The sequence below is a fragment of the Tenrec ecaudatus genome, chromosome 16, assembly GCF_050624435.1.
Source record: "Tenrec ecaudatus isolate mTenEca1 chromosome 16, mTenEca1.hap1, whole genome shotgun sequence".
Classification (NCBI taxonomy): Eukaryota; Metazoa; Chordata; class Mammalia; order Afrosoricida; family Tenrecidae; genus Tenrec; species Tenrec ecaudatus.
In genome coordinates, this window is record NC_134545.1 from 22607337 (window position 1) to 22626178 (window position 18842).

The 18842-nt window shown below is 41.7% G+C and overlaps 1 protein-coding gene across 5 annotated transcripts in view; it reads right to left on the reverse strand.

Moving 5' to 3' along the window:
• Positions 1-16320, reverse strand: part of LOC142429449 (uncharacterized) — a 54408-nt gene extending 38088 nt beyond the window's left edge. For 2 of the 5 annotated variants that reach the window (XM_075534543.1, XM_075534542.1), the window contains exons 1-5: positions 16264-16320; positions 14531-14611; positions 7337-7419; positions 6036-6162; positions 133-228 (exon numbers count right to left, since the gene is read on the reverse strand). In XM_075534543.1, the coding sequence (XP_075390658.1) occupies positions 133-228; positions 6036-6162; positions 7337-7348 (235 nt within the window). In that variant the 5' untranslated portion in view covers positions 7349-7419; positions 14531-14611; positions 16264-16320. The other 3 variants (XM_075534546.1, XM_075534545.1, XM_075534544.1) reach the window with 3 other exon arrangements.
• Positions 16321-18842: the final 2522 nt, after the last annotated feature.

The window sequence follows — 18842 nt, forward strand, 5'->3', positions numbered from 1 at the left end:
GAAGAATTTCCCCTCAATGTCCTTACCTACATGTCACTCGCATATGGAAATATGCAGTTGATATTTCCAAGCACCTACTCACTCACGGAACAGGTTCCTCCTCATATTGAAACACAAGGGCCTGGAGCTCACCAGGACTCTGATCTTGAAGAAATCCTACTCTTCCTCTCCAATGTTCTTGTCCTTGCTCCAGTTGGGAAATCACATCTGATTTGCAGAGCTGATTCCCTGTTGTGACAGAAAGACATATGGGTTTTATGCTGTATCCTGACCAAACCATACAGCGAGCATGTCCAAGAGTATACCTAGAAGAATAAGTTAACCACACAATTTACAATAAAAAGTTGAAAAAAGTTAACTGTAGGAGGTCTGCTGGTCAAGGTGTTTCTTGGTGGGTGACTAATTACTCTCCTGTGCCTGTTTACCTTGTAGCTAAAAGCATTGCAAAGTAATTCAGTTCTTTATGACCTTGCAGCTGAAAGCAGTGTGAGATAATTCAGTTCTTTAAGACCTCTTTAAGATACTCTTGAACCTTGCATGTCCTTGTGTTTATCTTAGAATATAGTGCTGTTATTATTCAAGTGTTTAGAAAGTGTGCCTAGTTAAGTAACACCTGCATAGATAAGAGGTTCAGAATGTTTTATAAAAGCAAATTCTTTGATGTTTATTCTGTAACCATTCCCTTGTGTAACAAGAGTATAAAAACCAAGCTTTGAATATACTCAGTACTTCAGTCTATCAGATTGAAGTCCTCCCAATCCCATACTTTGTACATATCTCTTTCCTTTCCTTTCATCCGCACGCCTCATTTCAGACCCAGCTTGATGCAGGGTAGCTGGTCTAATCACCCGCATTATTGGCGCCCAATGTTGGACCTCTGAAAACGGAGGATCCTGTGACGGACACCACTGAGTAGCACGGCCGTGAATCTTTACAGAGAAAATTAAGGGTAAGTGGTGAAAAGTTGGGAGTAATAAATGATGGGACAGATTTCTAGTAAATGTATGTATGCAAATATGCTTCAAAATATGTTAAAAGTCAGAGGAGCAAAAGTAAGCTACCAAAGAGTAGAGAAGTTTTTAGATTTTGTGGTTAAAGTATGTCCTTGGTTTCCTGAGGACGGGACTGTAAATATTGAAACTTGGCAAAAAGTAGGGAAACGGTTAAAATATCACTATACTGCTAATGGACCTTGTAAGGTTCCCATTGACACGTTTAGTTTATGGGATTTAGTTAGGGATAGCCTGGATCCTAGGCAAGTGGGACTCGGGTGAGAATAATTCGTTTGCATGCTCGAACAAAAGTGAAAGAAAAGTTCCTTCTGCACCTCCTACAGTTAACTATTGAAGGTCAATTTGGAGATTACCACAAACACAAAACATTAATAATCCCTTACCAGCAAAGACCTTGCACCCAAATATATTAAGAAGCTCTATTTGTTTAAAATATTCAACATTTTGGATATCTATAGTTCAATCACCACTAAGTTAGAGTCTCTGCCCCTTAAACAAGTATAGTTGTCTGTGTTTCGGAACTCCTGGTATAAACTTGATGTCCTAGAGATAAATCTTTAAGTGAACACACCACTCAAAGTTATCATTTTTGGGCAGCTCAGGGAAAAAGGTACAACACAAATCAACTGATGCAGAAAAGCATTTGAGAAAACCCCACATCCAGTTTTCATAAAAACGTTCAACAAAATAGTCCTTCAGTACACTCTACTTCTTTTCATTTTATTGGGGGCACGTACAGTTCTTATCACAATCCATACATCCATCCATTGTGTCAAGCACATCTGTACATTTGTTGAGGATTTTCTGTATATGAAATCCAGAACAGGTAAATCTAGAGAGATAATAACTAGATTAATGGTTTCTTGGGGGTAAAGTAGGGGAGGTTGGGGAAAATTGAAGAGCTAATAACGAGTACAAAAAATGTTCTAAAATTGTGGTTTTAAGTGTACAACTCTTCTTGATATGGCTGAACTACTGAATTATACAATTGTGGATTACATACCAATAAAATTGGGGTTTTTTGTCAACAATATAGGAATAGAAGGGAAATTCCTCAACATAAGAAAGAGCATATACACAAAACCAACAATCAACATTACTCTCATCGGAGAGAAACTACAATCATTCCTAAACCCCTATTAATCCTAATTCAAAATTGTCCTGGAAGTCTTGGACAGAGCTATTAGCCAAGAAAGGGGAAATAAAATCATCCAAAGTGGCAAAGAACTAAAACACTCTTGTTTGCACCTTGATATCATCTTATATATCAAATATACCAAAGACTTGAAAAGAAAATTGTTGAAACTAAATCAAAGATTCAACAAAGTGCCATGGTACAAGATCCACACACAAAAATGGTTGGTCTCCTTTATGCTAACAACGTGAACTCTAAAAAGGAAACGAGGAAAACAAAACCATGTAAAACAGCCACCAGCAATCCCTCTGGCCAGTCAAGAAATGTGAGCCGTGCATCAGACGGAGAGCAATGTAAGCCAATTATCACAGATGTATTTAATTAAAATTTAATAGCTTATCATTTGATCTCCCATTTTTAAAGTTGTACCACTTTTTAATATTTTCTGGCTTTCTTTTTGAGGTTTTTCTGTTTTGTCTTGACATTGTTTTTTGTTCGTTTGCTTTGTTTGTGTCTTGTATGATTTTCTGTATATGAAATCCAAGACTAGGTCGAGCTATAGATAGTAACTGAATTAATAATTGCCTAGGAAATGAGGGGATATGGGAAGGGAGAAGGATAAGGGATTATGGGGAGGTAACGAGTTTGAGAAGACAATGTTGTGAAACTGATTGTGGTGGTTGCACAAATGTTAATATGACTGAGCGATTAAACTGTATGCTATATGAAGTGTATGCCAGCAAAACAAATCAAAAACACAATAAAAGAACCACCTAAAAGATAAAACATTTAGAAATAAATTATAAATTGTTGAATGCAAAAGTGATCTTTTAAAAAAATGTGTATTAATGTTGTTTAAATAAAATCCATAGATTACGTTAAGAACCAGTGCTTAAAGGATTATCTAAGGACAACAGATTTTGGCCTTGCCTAATCTCAATGGATATCGTAATCTCATTTCTGTAAGAACTTAAAATTGTTGCACATTGGGCCCTGGATAAACAATATTGCACCACACTGTTCTAGTCTCATGGTAATGAACACAGAAGCTTATGGGGGCAAATAGCCTTGTAGTTTGCTTTTCTCTACCCCATGGTCCTCTTCTTTTACTGCTCCAGGAGAATTAAGAATAATTTTGTACACTGGATGGCTACATGCATGGTTTTAAGGCCCCAGGCGTTACTCACCAAACTAAGTCATCATACTCACTGCCATTGAATAGATGCCAACTCACAGCGACCCTAAAGGGCAGGGTAGAACCACCCCCGTGAGTTTCCAAGACTGTCACTGTTTATGGGAGTAAAAAACCCTGTCTTTCTCCCAGGAAGTCATACAGATTTAAAAAAAAACACTATCAGCATAATGATAGGAAATACCCACGAAACCACGTACCTAACAAAAGCCATCATGCGTGGTAGACCCTAAGCAAAACAGAATGACATAGTAGCTTCAGCAATGGGCTCAAACACAGTGATGACGACGAGGATGGCACAGCACTGGGCATCACTCAATTCTGTTGCTCTAGGAGTCAGAATCACCTTGATGATGGCAAACAATACGAGTATCATCAACTGTTGCCATTATTATTTATTATTATTGCTGTTTGTTATAAAATTATACCTAATGCCCTAATTAACATTTTGTGCTGCATCTTGCATACATTTGTTATCTAACACTGCTATTTAGAAAAAAAAATGAGTGAATAGCTGTAACAAACAGAAATTTATCCTCTTCCTAAGTCTGAATTCAGGGCATCAGCTCTAAGAAAGGCTTTTCCATTTTATTGGCTCACAGCTTAGAAAAGACACCCTTGTTCTCTTTCAGCATCTGTAGGCTTGGCCTTCCTTGGAGATTTCCATATGTCTTACTATTGTTTGTTCCCCCGGATCTAGGAGATTCCCAGAGCAGAGTCTGGGTGCAGAGAATGTATTCTACTCCCAGCTCTTTATTCTTGGTAGTAAAAGGTCCCTCTCTCTGCTTGCTTCACAATCCTTTTATCTCTTGTGGGGAAAAATGTGGTGCAGGCAACACCCCAAGGAAAGGTCCTTTTCTGTGACTAGTAATGGTATTGCATCTCAACTGAATCCTCTGACATCAGGCCCAGGCTGATCACATCCAATCACATCATAGGGGATGAGTACAGCATTACATAACTGCCAAACCACTGATAATCACAGCACAGCCAAATGGACATGGGGGACACAATTCAACCTATAACAAGCTAGTGCTAACAGTAACATAACAAGCTGTGTAACGATTACAGCTCTCTACACCCATCACCACAACCAAAAAATTCACTACTTCCCAGAAAGTGACTGCATTTCACCCCCCTTACCCCCGCTCGTGGAAATTACAAATAGTCATTGCCCTGTATCTCGTCTTAGCATTTTATTGAAATCTTAGAAAGGTAAGTAAACAAGTATTGTGACCAAGGTTCTAGCTCACACATACACGAGTTTATGCCCAAAAAAGAACGTTTCAACATGTCTCTGTGTTCAGTGGAGGCTAGACACATTTTCTCTGTAGTACATTTATAGATGTTTTCTAAGTATTTTTTACTTTAGCCCCTTATTAGTGTGTCTTGCCTTTCCACATACAAGTTGAGGATTACTTCTATAAAATATGCTATTGAAATTTTTATCAGGATTGCACTGTACCTGTAAATTGCTTTTAGCAGTTCTGACATTTTTACAATGTCTTCCAATCTGTAAATACGGGATATATTTTTATTTACTGCAATACTCAAGTAAAAGCCAACCTGAGTATCAGCTGAGGCACCTAATGCTACCACACTGAATTAAAAATGTGCTGAAAAACTCAGCTTAAGTATAAGTATATACTGTATGAGTAGATACGGTAGATGATTTGCTTTAATCTTTTGCATTCATGTTTTAGAGTTCTCATTATATAAATCCTCTACATCCTAGTTGTCTATTCCTACCGTTTCCCAGAAAATAAGACAGTGTCTTATATTAATTTTTGCTCCCAAAGATGCACTAGGTTCTTATTTTCAGGGGATGTCTTATTTTTCTGGCTGCTACGGTCCAGAGTCCAGAGTTATGGTAGCTTGGGGGAGGGTGCTTAATTTCGGGGAGGTCTTATTTTCAGGGGTATGCCTTATAAATATTTCAGCGAGGCAAAACTGTAAGTAGGTCTTATTTTCGGGGGATGTCTTACTTTTGGGGAAACAGGGTAGTAGTTTCTTTAGTTATTGTAAATTGCTTTTCTAATTTCCCTTTTCATAGAATGTCCATGCCAAAGTTTAGGGAAAGACTGTAGAACACCCATCTTTTTAACCAGTGAGAAATTGTTTAGCAGTGGTTATAGCACTCAAGGTCAACAGTTTGAACCTACCACTGCTCTGCAGACGAAACACATGGCTGTCTACTTTTGAAAAGATGAATGGCCTGGAAACTGTAGAGGGTAATATGACTCTGTCCTATAGGGTTGCTCTGAGTCAGAATCAATTTGATGGCAGTGGGTTTAGTTTTAGGGTATACTGTAGTTAATTATCATTTTAAAAACATACTCCCATCTAAACAACCCAAGTTCTATATACGATCAAAAAAATAATGTGGCTTAAAGCTTGAGGTAGAAGACAATAATTATTTTTAAGTTATTTAATCCATTCATTTTTTCATCCAAAACATAACCACTAAGTTAACAGCACTGTGCTGAATTTTGGGATTTGGGGAGCATGAATAAGATTGTTTTTAGTAGAGTGAGAAATCAGCTATCAACATAAAAAACCTAAACACAGAGCTTTCCTAAAGCTTTAAGTGGTGGGCATGATTCAGGGCAAAGACTGCAGTGAGCTATGGGGAAGCTCTTCTAGAGACCTGTTGTAGACGGTCAGGTAATACACAGATACATTTTTAGACACTTACCCACAAAGACCAAGTGATCGATGTTTTCCATCATCACATCTCTAAATAGCATTCTCTGAGATGTGTCCAGCAGGGCCCACTCTCCCTCAGTGAAGTCGACAGCTACATCTTTGAAAGTTACTGATTCCTAAAACATCAAAATAGTTTGGGTTAGATTAAGCTATCCCTTCTAGCAGTCAGTACTGAAGATGAGAGTACTGAAGAAGTAGGCTCTCTGAGTATTGAAGAAAGCTCTTATGTTTGAGGCTCTAGTCAGATCATCTGTAATCTCCCTTGGCATCTGCCTTCAGATATATTAACTAAAAGAGAAACATCTGAATCCATGATATCCCATTATAAAGAAAATTACACAAGGTGCAACGTAAAATCTCCTTTAAGTCTGTAATTATGGCACCTGGACAGAAAATTATTAATATTTGTAACTGGGAATTCATAACTAACACTCTTTCCCACCAATTCCAAGTACATCTACAGATTATCACGCAGCAGTATTCAGGGTCCTTAGCATTTCAAACACCAGCCACTTCTTGGGAGAATGAGGAGGCTTTCTCCTATAAAGAGTTAGTCTTGGAAACCCACACAAGCAGGCGCACCCGATCTTAAAGGCTCGCCATGAGTTAGAATTAACATGACAGCAGTGAGATTTTTGTTTTGGAGTTTGTTTTTAGCTATCAAATTTGGGAAAAAAAATTATAAAGAAGAAAAATGGATGACTGGAAACAAAATTGATGATAAAAATGTTTGCTATCTTTTTAAAGTTTACAAAATAATCAAATCTATTCCAGCAAAGCAAGTGAGAAAAGCAAACCAATGATTCCTCATTGCTTCTCGGTGTTCCCGTCAACGCTACACAACCCAAACTCAAGCACCTGTTACACTGGACTGACTGACCTCACTGCTGGAAATGCCTCCCTACTGGAGCTCTGCTCTCATGCATCTTCACCACCTACATTCACCATAATCCTACATACATCATAACCAATACTGTGGCCAATGAGTGAATTCTTTCCCAACAAGGTGGTCTAGGATGGATGAGAAGAAGAAAACGCCTGTCATCTCTCATGGCTGAACAGTTATTTACTGGTAGTTGGAACAAACTACTGTAAATGTTGAGGCGAGATCACGTCCATGAGTCCCTGATCCAATATGAACGTCGAGAGGGCTTAGAACATTTATCAAAGTTAAAACACTTGAATGGCTCCTGAGGACATTCAGAGGAGAAATCTGTCAGGCCAGAGGGGAAATCTGTCCATCTGCTAGCAACAGGTGTGTAAGTTTAGTCAAACGGGAAATCTACTCACCAGTGGTTGCATTGTAACAGCTTAGCTGCCAATAGTCTTTCTGCGGTCTTTTCTCCTCACAGTCCAATCACCAGCAGGCAAAACTGAGGACAGAAAAAGAAGCCATGAGACGCCAGCCTTGTCCACAGTGACTAGACCTATCATGCTGAAACCCTAGACCTTGGTCTGCTAGCCCCCAAAACAGGAACACGTAATGTGCGCTAAGAAACAGAGGGATAGGGGTCCCTCCCTGGGCCAAAAGAAAGAAGGCTATCATCACTGTGACTAATAAAAACACGCTAATACAAATGTTACATATATGAACACAAAACTTGGTGAGTTTAAGAGTTAATTTTCATTCCTCCCCAAATTCCAAATCATGAGAATCCCAGACACATACCATACAATGGGTTGTGCTCTCTACATCCACATAAAACTATGAAGAACTTTGTCAGACTTTATTATTCTTAGCTTATGCACCAGCAGTGGTTCTCCAATATCCAGCACAGATCTCTAGAACCGGTGGCAGTTATATGATTTCATGTCAACCTGATAAATAAGTACAGGGTGAAGTCTAGCCAGTCAATCAGGCCACAGCCTGATAATGCCTCCTAGTGCACGTGGCCTTCTCATGAGGATTCTGGGAAATCCGCTTTCTCCTTGGAGACAGGCTACAGACTCTCAGGAGCCACACAGAGACCAGGCACAAGCCTTGAGATGCTTCCGCCACCATTGAATCCACAAGACTGCACCCATCAGCATGTGATCTTCCTGCATTTTGCATTACTGCATGTGCTACGTGAGTCTGAAGAGGAATTTATGGACTACTATTGGCCTTCTGGGCCAATATCAGACGTATGGGACTTGATCTTGACTAGGCTGGGATGTTTTAATATATAGTTGCTCTTTGATACAAAGCTCTCTTACATATAGGAGTGCCCCTGGATTTGTTTTTCTAGTTAACCTGATCTAACACAGAACCCCTCAACACTCTCCATCATCCTTGTCTCTGTCTTTCTGGCTTCTCCATATAAGGTTTCCAGATTACTAACTCAATGTTAACTTGTTTGAGGCTCTAGTCTAGCAACGTTAAGAATCGTATTTTATGAGGACATTGAGCAACATAGCAATTTTGTCTTGTGTTCTGGATTCCTGAGTGCCAGACCAAGCTGGTGCCCACACATATGACTAAGACTCACACTTCACATTAGGTTATGGCTAATGATTAAGACAAACCCACTGAGTTGATTCCAACTCATAGCAACCTATATAAGGTTCCCAAGACTGTACGCATTATGAGAGCAGAAAGCCTACTCTTTCTGTGGTTTTGGCATATGAAATAAACAAGAGGAGTCAACAGTGTCACAAATGGTTGATCAGAACAGTAATGTAGGCCTTTCGCGGGCTGAATGAGCGCAGACACCACAATGCAGTCACTTCAGTCCAATGCTGAAGATGATGCCACACCGACTCCGCTGAGAAAAACATTGTTTTCCCTCTTGTTTCAATTTTGCCGTCCTGTTGAAATCCAAGATGAACTGCCCTACCTTTGTGTTTCCATTTAGAAATGAGGATTAACCTATCTCCATACTGAAGACATCAACTATCAACAACCAGTGGCATTTACCCCGGGCATCCTACACTCCACTTCCTTTTGTTCTAATCTTACAATCTGGTAGGATTCATGTTGAACTAACAACTGTTGTTGTGTACCATTAGAAGACTAATCTACCTCCATTTGAACAGTGGGACTCAGCTGAGAGGAGCCACAGCCTGAAGGGAAATCACGCCTCCATGCAGAAGGCACAATCTGAGAACTAAATGGCTTACCTACAGGCCACTGTTGCAGAACACCTCTTCCCGTGCCCTGACTAGAACACACGCCCTAACTCATTCTCAAGGAAGCAGACCTTGATGGACACGGGCAACAATCTGTCTTCCTAGGTACTCAGACTCAATACTCTCACTCTCCCTGCTGACCTGTCTCCTAAAGTGACTTAGTTGCGACAGGCTGTCCAAGCACCCACTTTGAGTAAAACCACAGAGCTTGAGAAAATAAAGAGTAGATAGATGTCTGATTAAAAATTTATTCAGAAAAGGCAAGACTGATGTTATGACATTATAGCAAAACTGATTATTGATAATAACCACAAGGCTAACAAATGAACTATGAAACTACAGGCACCAGTTGCAACATGCACTATTTCTCGCTGACCCCAGGACCGAGCTGGACCGTGTTTCACAAACTAAAACGACACAGGCCATCAGATCAGTTGTCTATGCAGCACTTCTCTGACTGTTGCCGGGTCAGATTTCACAAGGTAAAAGGAAATCAGGCTTCAGCCTGACACTTCAGATGCCAGCTACCTGTTGTGATGAAATGAGGTATATTTTTGGTGGTGGTGGTGGCCTTCTGCTTGGGTTCTTTGGAAAAAGGGCCAGGGAGATTTTATCCCTAAACCTTGAGTTACCTTTGCCTCAGTACTTCCAAAAGGCACCTAGGGGGTTGGGGGAGGGGTGTCCCAGGCTGTTTTTGATCCTAAAGTTTGTTACAGGTGACAATCCAGATTTGATGCCATTTTCTGAGTAAGCAGTAAATAACTTGATTACTTGGTACTTTTTATCTGGCCCTGGGCTACAGCCTATCCTGTGACTGGTCTGTTTTACGCACCAATTTCGGTTGATTTACCATGCAAATAGCAACTTGAAAATCCACCCAATAGGAACTGAGTGACTTGTGGTCCACTCAAGAGGGCTGATCAGTTTGCGTTTCTGTGGGAAGGGCCCTATTTCAAAACTGACAAGGCATTTGCTGCTATAAGCAATCACCACAGAGATTTTCTAAGAAAGCGGCAGTGAGAAGTGAGGAACCAGTGCTATAATACAAGTCAAAGGCTGCACTCCTGAAGATGCTAGAGGGCAGGGAGGGGTCTGGGGCAGAGGCAGTGAGGAGAAAACTGGAGGGGGCCTACTGGTCATGACAGAGGACATCGACATTGGCTGTGCAAACTGCTCGGTGATGGCTGGACCAGTCAGCAGTGAGGCTGAAGGTAGAAGGGCTGGCCTGCTTACCCAGTCAAGAAGGGTTAAGAGTGATTCACTGCATGGAAATGATGGGAGGAATATGCTCTCCAGTTTACAGACCTTGCCTACGAGCTTCCTGATCCCAATCCCAAGTTGTAGCCTGTCTTTAATGAATCACTGAACTGGAAACAGAGTTCATGAATCCCACAAGGCCACTGAAATGAATGAACAAAACCAGTAGAGAAGTATAACATCAATGGGGCGTGGGGTGGATCAGTGGGGTCAGAAATAGTGAAGTTCAAGAGTATGACTCCTGCTTCATATGAACCAGCTTTGTGTTAAGGGATCCTTATCCTCGATGTCAATGCAAGGCAGCACTTCTTTATGACTGTAGCCACCTGGGGCTAGGTCAGGTCTCATAAGTTAAAGACACCATCTTCTGGGATCTTAGTTAGCTAGTGCTATTATTAAAGAATTACTACAGGTGAAAGAATGTTAATTTATTTCCTCCTGGAAGTCTGAATTCAGGACAACAGCTCTATGGGACAGCTCTCTCTCCCCTGACTCTGGGGGCATGTCCTTGTCTCGCTCAGCTATCCTTGGTTCCTCAGTGTGGGATCTGTCTTCACCTAGTGGTGTTTAACTGCTTCTGTGCCTAAACTATTTTCATAACTCAAAAAATGGTGAGGTGGGAGGCACGTCGCAGACGAATACTGCCTCATGATCAGAACAGAGAAATTCATTTCAGCCACATGACTGCAAGTCAGCTCTGGGCTCCCCAACCTGATTGGTTCTCGCTATGCCTGTTGGTTCAATAATACACAGAAAAGCCTCAGAGAATGCACTGTACTTTAAAGTTTAAGTTATTGTACACAGATGATTACCAAGGGAAACACACACAGGCGAAGATCAAAGAGGGATCCCAACACGATGTACCCTCATTCCAGAAGGGAGAGGCGGCCCTCTCAAGTAAGATGTCCTTCGCCACCGAGGACTTCCATAAGCAGCTCCTTCCCTGGGGCTTCAATGCGTCGTCCTAATGTAGGCTTCATCAGTCATGATTAGGGGCCTTAATGCACACCCATGTCTGAGTCTTCACTGCACAGGCAAGACTCAGAGTGAGGCGGTCTTTGTAGTCAGGCCTCCCGTCATCACTTGTCCAATCCTCACATCTAGTCTTTAGGCCTAGGTGACCAATCAATCAATCAACCAGTGGCAGTTCGTCACAGGTTCTCTCTCAGAACCAATGACAAATGTCACATGACTTTACATATTTTCTCCCGGTAGTATACACCTTCCTTGCCTTTCTCTCTCTGTCTATCAGCAAAGAACGGTATTAAGTTTTTCTTTTTCTTAAATCATTTTATTGGGGGGCTCGTACAACTCTTATCGCAATTCAGCCATCCATCGTGTTAAGCACATTTGTACATTGTTTCCATCATCCTCAAAACATCTGCTTTCTACTTGAACCCTTGGTAGCAGCTCACTTTTCCCCCTCCCACCCCCACCTTCCCTCACTCATGAACCCTTGATAATTTATAAATTATTATTTTGTCATGTCCTACACTGTCCTATCTCTCCCCTTCACCCATTTTTTCTGTTGTCTGTCCCCCAGGGAGAGGATTATATGTAGATCACTATGATCAGTTCCCCCTTTCTCCACCACCTTTCCCTTCCCTTCCTGGTATCACTATTCTCATTATTGGTCCTGATGGGTCTATCTGTCCTGGGTTCCCTGTGTTTCCAGCTCTTATCTGTACCAGTGTACATCCTCTGGTTTTGCTGGAGTTGTTTGGTAGAATTGGGATCATGATGGGGGAGAGGGGAAGGGAAGGAAGCATAAAAGAACTAAAGGACAGTTGCATGTTTCATCAGTGCTACACTACACCCGACTGGCTCATCTCCTCATGAGCCTTCTGTAAGGGGATGTCCAGTTGTCTACAGATGGGCTTTGGGTCTCCACTCTGCACTTCCCCTCATTCACAATAGTGATTTTTTTCCCTTTGATGCCTAATAGCTGATCCCTTCGACACCTCATGATTACACAGGCTGGTGTGCTTCTTCCATGTGGACTTGTTGCTTCTCAGTTAGATAGCCGCTTCAAGCCTTTAAGACCCCAGACACTACATCTTTTGATAGCCAGGCACCATCAGTTTTCTTCACCACATTTGCTTATGCATCCACTTTGTCTTTAGTGAGCATGACATGACATTTTTCTAAGGCAAAATATTAACATCAATTTCCAGAATGTCAAGGATCAGATGGGAGATGTTTGTTTGTTAGTGGCAGAAGAGCGGGAGAAGTGAAATAGGTAAATGTTTACTTTCTTATGCCACAGAAAGTCCAGAGACTGTGGTTCAGGATGTGACAGGTACTCTGAGGAGAAATCAGTGGCGTGGGCTCCCTCTGCTTATCTGAACACTAGCACCATACAGAGCACGCTCTCACGGTGCCAAGTTGGTGACTGTATGACAAGGAGTAAGTGCAAAGGGAAAGAGTCAAAGATGTTTTCCTTCTTAGGTTTTTTCATGGTCAATGTCAGTAGCTAAGAGGGAAATGCAAGTCAATATCACATGAAAAACTACTTCTCACCCACTAGGATAGCTATTATCAGAAAAAAATTAAAAATAGCAAAGCCTATGAGCAACAATTGGAACACTTTTGCTCTGTTGGTTTCTCTCTCTCACTGCCATTAAGCCAATTCCAATGCATAGCAACCCTATAAACAAGGTAGAAATACCTCTGGTATAGAGTGTCCAAGACTGTAACTCTAACTCCTTATGGGAAGCAGAATGTCTCATCTTTCTCCTGAGGAACAGCTGGCAGTTCTGAACTGCTGACCCTACGGTTAGCAGCTTAACTCCTAACTCACTACATCACCCATTATGAAAAGTTAATAATTCCTCAAAAAGGAAAGCATTGAATTAAATTCTATTCCTAGGTGATACTCATATATGGATGTTCATTGTAACATATTCCCAATGGTCAGAAGACAGAAATAACCCAGGCGTCCATCAATAGATGTACAGATAAACAAAATATGGTATATACATACGGAGGAATATTAATCATTCACAAATGCATAAGGAGTTCTGGTCATGCTAGGGCAGAGATGACTCTTGAAAACATGCTAGACATAAAAGGACACATATATAATCTCACTTATAATAAATATGTAGAATAGACAAACTCAGAAAGCAGAGTTTTCACTGTTTATCGGGTACTCAGGGGAAGTAGGATCCAGGAACAACTGCTAGAGCACAAATTCTTTTTCTGCACTAGAATGAAAATGTTCTTGAATTATATCGTGGTGGTATTTACAAAACAAGTGTTAATACACTTAATTGTACTTAAAAATGACAAATGACAAAATATGCATTTTACCGCAATATGTCTATTTTAGACGAATCACTGCCTTTTCCTTATAAATCCTCAGGAATCATTTTAAAGGGACAGACATCAAAGCACCCTGGACAAACTACTGAACCAAAAGCATAGTGAAATCACAAAGAAAAGGGATGTTTGGTCAACTTTTTGAAACTACCATTAATTCAGAGCAGAGCATTTGAAGGAAGGGAAACATCCCGGAGATCTACTGTGGGATTTATATTGTACAAGAAAGGAAATACACAGACCTACGCTAAACAATTTGATATGATAATAGTGCTGGTAAAGAATGTGGAAAGTACCATGGCCTTCCAAAAGAGCACACAGATCTGTCTTGGAAGAAGTACAGCCAGATGTTCCTTAGAGGCAAGGATGGCAAGATGCCGTCTCGTGTACATGTCATAAAAAGCTGTAACTCTTGATGAGAGTAGACAGCCGTGTCTTTCTCCCTTGGAGAAGCTGGTGTTCTCAAATTGCTGACCTTGTGCTTAGCAGCCCAACTCATAAGCACTAAGCCATCAGGGCTTTACATGTCAAATTAGATACAAATTCAAAGAGAAACTGATACACTATAAAGCTTAAAACAGAAAAATTGAAAAACGATATCGCCTTGAAAGCATCATTATGTTTATAACGCAGCAGTAGGCGAGCACACTGAGGGCTGAGTTGATCTAAATTAGTGAATACCAACTGAACTTTTATGAAGACACTTGGATGTGCCAACTGAGAAGTCATCAAAAATGACCATGCTGTGAGTCACGGAAAAAAGTCCACTAATTTAAAATAAGTAAATATCTTACTTACCGTATTTAACACTTATTACTGGATACTGTGCTGCCTTCAATTAAAAACAGAGCTGTGATATATCTGGGAACATGGATGAACCTGAAGGATATTACGTTGAGTGAAATAAGTCAATCATAGAGAAACACTGTATGCTAATACTTTAATAAAATGGCATGAAGATAGAGAAACTAACTTCATTTGTGGTAACCAAAGGGTGGTGGGAAGAGGGAGGCTATCTCTTGAGGAGAGTAAACAATTGTAATTTTTGGTGATGAGAAAAGTCACACAAACGAGGATGAAGTGGACACAGCTGATGAAGACAATCAAGGTGACTACAAAGTGCAGGAGAAAACAAGAGTCTATTTAGAAACCGCAGAACCAAAAAAATGTGTGGTTATATGTGTATGTAGTCATCCATGTGTAGTTAAGTAATACATATGGGTATATGTATACACATATATGTAGCACGTGTACAAGAACCTATGTGAACTGTATGGACATATATTCATGCATGTAAGTAAGCACATAGGGGCAGCTATGGATTGGACATCAGGGTGAGAGGGATTAGGACCATAGCTGTACAACCATGTAGCCCAATTGGCTTAATAGAATTCATAAAGTTATGCTCCGTGTTCTAATTTGATGAGTAATTTTTTGGTCTTGCAAGTGGTCATCAATCAGTTATTGATCTCTACTTGTGTCGACCCAAAAGGAAAGAAAATTAAAGACTCAAGGAAGAAACTGGTATACAGGGCCAAATACATAAAACACAGACTCATCTCCCTGGGACAAGAATTGGATGGTGCCTGACTATCATTACCATAACCTCTAATCTGGGGCACAATAGATGAACCCTTATAGATTGGGAGAAAAATGTGGATGAGAACCTCAATTTTCTAGAAACAAAGTCAAGGCGTCCTTGGACTAGTTGAGACTAACAAAGCCAACAAACTAACAAAACCAAGACGTGCTAGACTGCCCAGAGGTCACCTTGTAGCTAAATCAACTGGCTCAAAAAAATCCTCAAGTACTGTGCTGCTGAAAAAGAAAAAAAAAATCGCCTGGGTTCTTAGTAACTCTTTTCAAACCAAGGGTGAGTCTTCTTGTAAGGGGACAGGGAAAGCAGGCTGATGGAACCACCAGAACGAAAATAACAAGAAAGTTTGTGGGTGGTGAAAGATGCAAACAAAAATGGCTGTTTGGGAACCTAACGTGCTGGGTAAACCTCCTACAGCACAGTAAAACACTACTTAAAAAAACAAAACTATGATCTCGTCTAAAGAAAGATGTAAGATATCAGAACAACGTTTGTATCCGTTAAGTCTGACAGAGGAAACGCTTTCTAGACCCACGCCATAGTTCTTACACCACCAATCTGGAGTCCCGGTTGCCGCGAAGAATCAAAGAAAACGCGGCCCCAGCGGCGGATCCTGAAGACCTGTCGCATCGTAATGGGCAGGAGGGGGTCACTGAATGGGAAACGGGAGGAGGCCCTAGACTGCTACGTGAGACACGATCCTGCAGGCACTCACGGATTCGCGACTGCAAACGGCCGGCGCCAGCCCTTTGGGCTGACCGGAAATGGCGGCCACAGGTCGGGGGCGGGAACCCCACGGGCCAGCCCGGCTGCCTCAGGTAAGGGACGCGCGCCCAGGACCCGGCGGCAGGATCCGGGGCCCGGGACTCGGATGTCCGCGGAGATGCCGGTCCCCGGAAAGGAAGGCAAGGGGAGGAGGGGACACACCACTTGCCTTCTCCATCCCTGTGGCGCCGCTTCCGGGTAGACCGGATGTGACGCGCTGAGCGCGACGAGGCGTCGGGCCTCGAGAAAGGGGCGGGGCCGCCATAGACAATGCCTGGAGGGGCGGGGCCTGGAGCAGGCCTGGCCCCCAAATGGGCGTGGCCTGAACCTCCCTCCGCCCCCACTCATACTCCTGAGTCCCTTCCCTCCTCCCTTGTATTCCCCAATGGAACTTCTTTCCCGGAGCTTCGCGACCCTGAGACCCAACGTTGCTTCCTGCCTATTTATAGTGATAAGGCCTCACATATATTGGAAGCTGCCATTCTTTCCTCCTGCCAAGTGCCCACGGGTTCCTTCCAAGAAGGTTGGAAACTGCGGCCTGGGAGTGAGGGGCTTGTGTGGGGGCCCGCGGGTGGTTTGGGACACAGCTGAGGCTCTCAAAATTACACAGGTATTTCATGGAGCAAGGTCTAGAGCCGCCTGTGGAAAGTAGAATGCAAAACTCGGCCGTCCAGCCTGTGCATTTTCATAACGACTCCCATGGAACTTAATTTCCGTGTCTCTTTACCCAGAGGCACGGGCACAAATCTCAGCTCAGTTCTGGAATTTGCCTGGTGCCAGGACCTGGTTTGTGGAGTGGAAGGCAGAAGCAGCTGATGCTTTGGGTCACAAAAGTAATACAACAATTTGTGTGTACATACAGTGTTCCTTTCTCCTTTACATTTAATTTGTCGTTCTATGCAACGTTGTTGAAGTCAATGATAAATTCAGATCTCTTTGAGATAAACTCGTATGGAAAATTTTAATTTGCTTAAATCATTGATTTGTAACTAGGGATTTCAAATTTTTCTTGGCCTTTATTCGCAGTCAATTGGGAAAGGGTTTTCTTCTCTCTTTTTTTTTGGCTTGTTTCACTTTTTAAAAATAAATTTTATTGGGCTCTTAGAACTCTTACAACAATCCATACATCAATTGTATCAAGCATCCTTTTACATATGTTTCCATCATCATTTTCAAAACATTTTCTTTCTACTTGAGCCCTTGGTATCACCTTTTTCCCTCTCCCCTGCCCCCACACCCTCATGACCCCTTGATAAATTAGGAATTATTATTATTTTTATATCTTACACCATCTGCTGTCTCCCTTCACCCACATTTCTGTTGTCTGTCCCCCTTGGGTGGTGGGAGGGGAGTTATACATCATTATTGTTCCTAGGAGGTTTATCTGTCCTTATTGTGAATGATGTGGAAGTTTATAGAGCAAATGATCAGTTTTACATCCAACAATTCATAGAACCACTTTAAAAAATACTAGTCATTACTAATGGAGCATCTGGAAGTTAAGTCAAAGGTATGCAGGAAATTAAATCCAGCAACTCTTAGGCCTGTTGAAAAGGAGGGCCTGGGTGTTACCTGTGAGCACGATTGTAGTGAAACTATCACTCAAGCCTTCTCTGGGTGACAAGATGTGAAGACACTCTTCTGGTGAATGCAGAGGACACCTGGTACCCTGGTAGGACTAGTATGGTGACTGATAGCTGCCAATGTGCCGGATATAGTCTTCCTCTTACAAGTAATAGATAGTACTCTTCTTCCCAAAACCTTGGCTCAGAAGACAGAACTCACAAGCTTTAGAACTGGCCAAAAGGAAAAGGATTCCCATTTTTACAGATAATGGAACTATTAGGAAAGAAGGAGCCTTACTCTTTGCACCATGGCCCACCATTAAACATGGAGAGGAAATTATCAGGCTACTTGAAGTAGTCCTGTTGGGCCTGTGGAAATGTCTGTTATACACTAGATAGCACCAAAGGGAAAGGGGAATGGGGGGGGGGGGCAGGTAGCTGACAGTAATAACATGACTGGCTCAGATGCCTAACGAGTAGTATGAGCTGGAATTTCTCCTATAGAAATCCCAGGCTCAGAATCAGCCCGAGTGACAAAATTAGACTTTAGCACAGAGGAGAAACCTCCTTATACTCAAAGAGAGGAAGAATGGGTTTGGTCACATGGGTACCCTTTGAACCCTATTGAATGGGGGGAAGCAAATGAGAACATGTACACTCCTAAAGCACTAGTTGGAAGTTCAGCTCCAGCTTCCACCAGTCTTTCCATTCTAGAACATGCTTCCATTTTGTTATTAGAAGCAGCAGCTATCATCAAAGACATGAACAAGAGAGTCATTCAAGTGACCAGAGCTTGTACCATCTGTGCTCTGAATAGCCCCCAAAGGAGACTTACACCTTCACCCCTTTTGACCCCAATTTGACATATAGGAATATTTCCAGGCAAAGACTGGCAAGTAAATATCACTCTAATGAATAGATGCAGAAGCTACAAGTATCTACCAGTAATAGTGGACACCTTTTCAGGCTAGGCAGAGGCCTACCTGACTCGTACTGAGAAGGCATTGGAAATATACAAGGTATTCTTGAGAGAAACCATTCCCAATTAGGGCTTCCCATGAGCATCCAAAGTGATAATGGTCCAGCTTTCACCGCCACGGTCACAACAAGGTTTAGCTGCTGCTTTGGAAATCGCTATCATTTATATACCTCTTGGAGGCCTCAAGCATCGAGGAAGGTAGAA